This window comes from Corvus brachyrhynchos, unplaced genomic scaffold, assembly GCF_000691975.1.
Source record: "Corvus brachyrhynchos isolate BGI_N302 unplaced genomic scaffold, ASM69197v1 scaffold45, whole genome shotgun sequence".
In the NCBI taxonomy this organism is placed as follows: Eukaryota; Metazoa; Chordata; class Aves; order Passeriformes; family Corvidae; genus Corvus; species Corvus brachyrhynchos.
Window position 1 is genome coordinate 534,504 of NW_008238361.1, and position 5,855 is coordinate 540,358.

The window sequence follows — 5,855 nt, forward strand, 5'->3', positions numbered from 1 at the left end:
TGAACCTGTATTGATTACAAACATCTCACTGATAATGGAACTCCTTACTCATGGTTCACTTTTTGGGGAAGAATCCATGTTTAACACTGATCCTAGCTCTTCCCAGAGACCTCTACAGGCACAGCTGTCCCTAGACTGAAGCAGGGGTCCTGGGTGCCTGTGCCTGGCTGGGAGATGCTGTGCAGACACTGCAGAGCTCTCTGTCTGCACTCCAGGAGAGGCACAACCTCTCCTGGCATGGTTCAGTTTATAAATGCCCACAGATTTTTAGAGGAAAGGGACAAAAGTGAGATGAGCTCTTGGCACAACAGAGATGTGATTTGTGCTCTGAGCTCGCCACCAGCATCTGACAGGAGGATTCGACCTCCAGGTGCTTTTCCTCCTGGTTGGAAAGTTCAAGCTCTCTTTTGACCAAGGCAGAGGCTGCGTTGGTGTGAGGCGCTGGTGGGATGCCACCAGCTGGTTTTAGTTCTCCTCTAAACCGCTGGTTTTATCTGTGTGCCTTGAAGAACCACAAACATACTGACCCCTTTCCTTTCCTGTTTCTGGTCACAGCTTGCCTTAGCCAGATCCAGCTCCTCGGGCGACTCCTCCAAGCCTCAAAGGTACGATTCTATGATTCTATGATTCTATGATTCTAAGATTCTTTGATTCTAGAGTCACTGTCTTATTCTGCATGAAACGTGTGTCCCGGGAATTTTGCCAGCCCAGGTGGGACGGGGGTGCGAGGCAGAGAGTGGTACTCAGCACCTGGGACGTGCAGGTGCAGTTGTGGCCTTTGGCTTGAGCAAGGGAAGAGGCAGCAGTGCCAGGGTGACACCCTGCAGGCACAGGGAGGGGTGATGGTGGGGACACCACTGTTCTGGGTGGAAATGCAGGCCCACAGAGCACAGCCCCCCTTGTTCACACGGAATTCTGTGTGTTCCTCATGCAGGCACCTCATTGCTATATTGAAAGAAGATAAAGAGACGTTTGGGTTTGAAATCCAGGTAAGACTTTAATGACAAGTTGATTCCTTAAAAACAAAATGTGGTGCAGAGTCTGAAGTGTCATATCCTCAAAATGAGGTTAAGGCCAGTGGGAGCAGAGGAAGGCGTCTGTCAGAGCTGTGAAATTTGAAGAGCTTGCAGCACTCATACAACACAGGGATGCTTTTCTGAGGATTTTTTCATAGCGAAGGTCGCAGATGAAAATTTTTGGCCTTCTCACAAGTCAGAGTGTTGAATGTAGGAGAAATCCCGTCCAAATCCAAATAAGAGGCAATGACAGTGTCTTCTTACCTCCATAAGTGAATATTTTTGGGAGAATTGTGTATGAGAATATTTTCATATAAAATGAGAGATCAAAAAACTCTCTTAAAAATTACCTTACATTGGCTTCTTGCTACCTCCTTTAATATGCACAGAGAGGTATGTACTTTTGAAGAAGATATTGATATATTTTTCAATAAATAACTGCTAAGCATGACTTTTGGGGCAGAAGCTAAATCATACAGGAGGAGATTCTGTTTGGTGTAGAAGTCAGTAAGTCATCAAGTAGGAGAACCAGAATGTTACCAGGAGTACTGCTAGTGGGAGATTTTATGTTTGTGGGTTTTTGTGAGAAAGGTAACTCCTAATCAGCAGGTCTGCTAAAATCCTGGCTACAGTTAAAAAATGATCCCAGGAATAAAGGGACATAGTTTGGGAGCAGGGGGATCTGCCTGCCAGCAGCAGGGCACTTTCAAAATGCTTTCCTCTCTTTGCACACAAAGGGAAAGCAGTATTTTCTGTGAAATTAGTGTATTAGGAAAAGCTTAACTTTGCCCGTTTTGGGTCTGTGACTAATGAGGGGGTCAGCGCTCAGCTCATGAACAGAGGAGAGCTTTCAGAAGGGAGGATAATTGAGTCAATTATTGGGCTTTTGTGTAAATTGTCAGGGCAGATTTTCATTGTACGTGACATTCTGATTAAAAATAATTGTTCTTGGCACATTTTCTTCCTGAACGTACATTCAGCGTGAGCACTTCATAGAGAGTCTGGGCTGCAGAAAGGCAGCATCTGTCAGATACTGAGGGTGTTTAGAAGCTGTAGTTTCATTGCTATGAGATAAATTTAAGGAAAGCAGAATAAGGTGATGTGAAACTTTAGGTCTACATCTGCAGGGAGCTCATGCTTCACTCGTCACTCTTAGTTTAACCAGGAATTTTACTGCGAGTCCAAAGGCTGGAATCACTGCACTGGGGGGATTTGGCCAGATGAGCTCTGAACTCCCCTGGCCTCCATCATGTTGTTCCACACTGGATGAGAAATTTGGGAACCCAATGTGAGCTCTTCTCTCTGCGTTAGAAGTGGCAGTCACAGGTTTCCAGGAAGCTCAGGCTCAGTGCTGAAGGCAGATGTGGTATTTGCATGTCACCAGAAAACATTTCCTGCTGTCGCAGGATCCGGACAGGCTGCGGCACCGGATTTTGCATTTTTCTAAATTCATGTCAGCACCTAGAACCACACGAGGGATTTAGAGTAATTAGAGTTACTTAATGTTTAGTTGAATGTGTAAGGCAAGAATAAAAAGCACTTTTAGGAGTGTGAGGATGTGTGTGGATGATGACTTTCAGAGGTCAGAAGAGCAAAAGTAGGTTCAAATCTTCTCTCTTTTCAGTTCCCATACAAACGGAGCTCTCTGTAGCAGCAGCTGACTCCACACAACATTCCCAATGAGTAGGAGCCAATCCCTTGAAAAGCCTCAGTCCCATCCTGCCATGTTCCCCTGGGAATATGAGGCATCCTTCCAGAAAGGCATTCCCACCTATGCTGACACATTCTTGGTTGAAGTTGCAGCGTTTTTAATACTGAATAACCAGCTTGCTTTAAAACTTGTTTGTTTTGCTTTTTTTTTTCCTCCAAACCCAGTATACAGGCACCTGTCAGGTGTCTGCTGTTTTCTGCTGTACAAATTAATTTTAATTGTTGGGTTATAGCATTTTGGGGTTCTCACTTGCACGTAACATACTCTGCTCGTCACAGCCTTCTCATTGAAAAAGTACTGAATTTTAAATGATTTTCATGGCTCCAGGATTGGTAACTCTGTCCCTTTGGTGTTAACAGACTATTAGGTTTCCACACCAAAATGATTTCTCCCTGGAGGTGTGCACTTGCGTCTGCAGAATCCAAGAGGAAAGCCCTGCCCATCTCTCTGGCCTTCAGACTGGTAACTATCCGTGGGTTTTCCTGATGTGGGAGGCCTCATCCTCCCTTCTGCCTGTTGCTGTTCCTGAGCAGCAGGTGGAAGGTGTGCACAGCTGCTCGTGCTCACTTTGGCCTCTGTGTGTCTCCTACAGGTGACATCCTCACCAGCATCAACGGCGTGAACACCGAGGGGTTTGGTCACAAGCAAATAGTGGACTTGATAAAGTCTTCAGGGAACTATCTGAGGTGGGTGTTTCTCCTTCAGACGGGGTTTGGCCTGATATCATCTCCCACTGAAGGCAGGATCGTGTTGTCCCCCAGCCCTGCGCTGTCTGAGAGGCAGAAATCCCTCTGGGTAGAGCCTCTGTGCTTCAGGGCCAGCATCACCTGTTCCCACAGGTTAGAGACCGTCAATGGGGCCTTGTTCCTGAGGAAAATGGAGCTGGAGGCCAAACTGCAGGCACTCAAGGTAATATGGTTGATTAGTTATTCCACTGTCAAATGGAGAGGGCTCTGTGGGTTCCCTGCTGATGGGGGCAGGCGGGTGTCCATGGGACTGGGGTCCTGGCAAGGGCTGACACCTGTGGGTTCCCTGCTGCCAGCACCCCCAGCCGCCCCAGCACTGGTCCCTCTGATAATATTTTTCGGAAATGGGGAATAGAGAAGAAATGTGGTCACAATCTCAGGACTGCCCAGGTGAGCTTAGGCTGGTCAGTTTGGGTGTAGGAATGTCCAGCTCCACAGGGTTCATTGGATTGGTGGGGAGGTGCCTCCTGTGGCTGTCCCCAGGCACAGCCTCACCTCTTTGGTGGGTGTTGTTAATCAGCTCTGCAGTGGTTTATTTTACCCCAAGAGCTGGCCTGCAGCAGAGGGAAAGGAACGTTGCTGGGTGTTGGAAGGCCTGTGGCACTGGGGGGCTGTAAGGATTTCCAGGTGGTGTGTTCCCAGTGCAGCCATTCCCACACCACGCTGTGAGGCCCAGGGAGGAGGAGTGGGGTGCCTGTTCCTGGTGGGTGGTCCAGGGCTGGGCAGAGCTGCAGAGGAGTGCTGGCACTGCCACAGCTGGGTGATGGTGGGCTGCATGCTCTCCGGGCTGCATGCTCTCCGGGTTTCAGGCTGCTCCTTTCCAAATCAGACGTGGCCAGTGCTTTGGCCAGAGCACCCTCGGGCATGAGCACACTCGTGTTTTCTGGAAGAAATTTGCTAAACTCTGTGAAAACTGTCTGAGTAAAAGTGGGACACACAAGTGTTTCCTGACCTGCACTTCTTAGAGTGTTTTCTGTTCAAGTGCTCTGTGCTTCCGTGAAGTGACAGAGCCTCTTCCGTCTCCTCCGCAGCAGGCGCTGCACCAGCGATGGGGGGAGCTGCGGGCGCTGCTGGCGCGGGAGCGGCTCTTGCTGCACGGTACGTGTGGGGACCGCAGCCGGCCCCGAAAGCACTTCTGCAATCTCACTGTCATTTGCTTCCTTTTCCCCTCTTAATGAAGGCAAGGGGCTGGCCCAGGGAACGCTTTTGTCCCGAGAGTAATGAGCTTGGCTGCTGCTTGACCAATGCACACCAAGGGCTCTTTGCATCAGCCCTAGGATATGAGTTTATGTGGGTGGTAAAATTTTTTCCATTCTTACTTCGGTCTTAGCAGGGAAGAGGCTGGTTTGGGTTTTTTTATGGACTGCCCAGGCACCAGGGTGCAGGGACCACCCCACAGCCAAGAGCACCTTCCCACGTGGAAAGGGGCTGCTCCCTGTGCCAAGGAGCTGGGCAGGATCCTTCCCTGTGCCCAGAACAGACGTCCTGCTCCTGGTGATGAGCAGCCGGTGACTAACACTCCTCTCTGGCTCGTGCTTCCAGGGGAGGTGAACGACAACACTCAGCTGGGGACGCTGGAGCTGGAAGAGCCCAGCTCGTGTGGTGGCTGCAGCTCACCAGCACCCTTCTTCCCAAGCGAGCCCCGCTTCTCCAGCGAGAGCAGCTCCCGCAGCCGGCTGAGCTCCATGACGGTGGGCAGCGAGGACAGCTTCTACCAGGGCAGCGCCTTCGAGGACTCGGCTGCAGAGAGCCTGAGCCGCCAGTCCAGCATGGATGATGATTGTGTCTTCCCCAGGGATGGGGATGGAGCTGCTGGGAGGAGCTCGCTGCGCAGGAACCGCAGCATCAGTCTGGCCAGCAGCGGGTCCATGTCCCCACTCTGGGAGAGCTGCAGCTACTCCAGCAGTTTTGGGACCCTCCCACGGAAAAGCAGGAGAGCCAGTGTTCGAAAGCATCTTTTGAAATTCATTCCAGGCTTTCACCGGGCAGTGGAAGAGGAAGAAAGTCGGGTCTGATGTCACACGTGAGCCCTTCGATGCGCGGGCTCCGCATGTGGGGCTGGGGCTGCCGCTGGGGGGGGGACACCGTGGGTGCAGCGCGGTGGCACGGCAGGGCACACCCCCAGACAACAGCACTGATGGGATTCACACAGCTCTGGCGTTTTAATTATTTTCATTTTTAATCAGAGCACGCTGCGGACCTCTTCATTAATGTGAAAAATGAGTGACTCCAAAATGTGAAGAACCTTTGCAGAACTTCCTCAGCGAACTTTACTGTTAATAACAGTTTTTAATTGAATGCGAAATTGATAGCTATTTATTTCCTGTTACCGGAGTCGGTGTCTTCCAAAGGTCTTTAATAAAATGAGTGCTTTTACTAAAA

At 50.1% G+C, this 5,855-nt stretch overlaps 1 protein-coding gene across 1 annotated transcript in view; it reads left to right on the forward strand.

The window, feature by feature from the left end:
* Positions 1–5,855, forward strand: part of CYTIP (cytohesin 1 interacting protein) — a gene marked incomplete at its 5' end in the record, with an annotated part of 9,416 nt that extends 3,561 nt beyond the window's left edge. The window contains 7 exons of the mRNA XM_017736064.1: positions 556–605; positions 935–989; positions 3,087–3,189; positions 3,320–3,413; positions 3,567–3,636; positions 4,505–4,571; positions 5,016–5,855. Of these exons, the coding sequence (XP_017591553.1) occupies positions 556–605; positions 935–989; positions 3,087–3,189; positions 3,320–3,413; positions 3,567–3,636; positions 4,505–4,571; positions 5,016–5,488 (912 nt within the window). The remainder of the gene's footprint in view (positions 1–555; positions 606–934; positions 990–3,086; positions 3,190–3,319; positions 3,414–3,566; positions 3,637–4,504; positions 4,572–5,015) is intronic.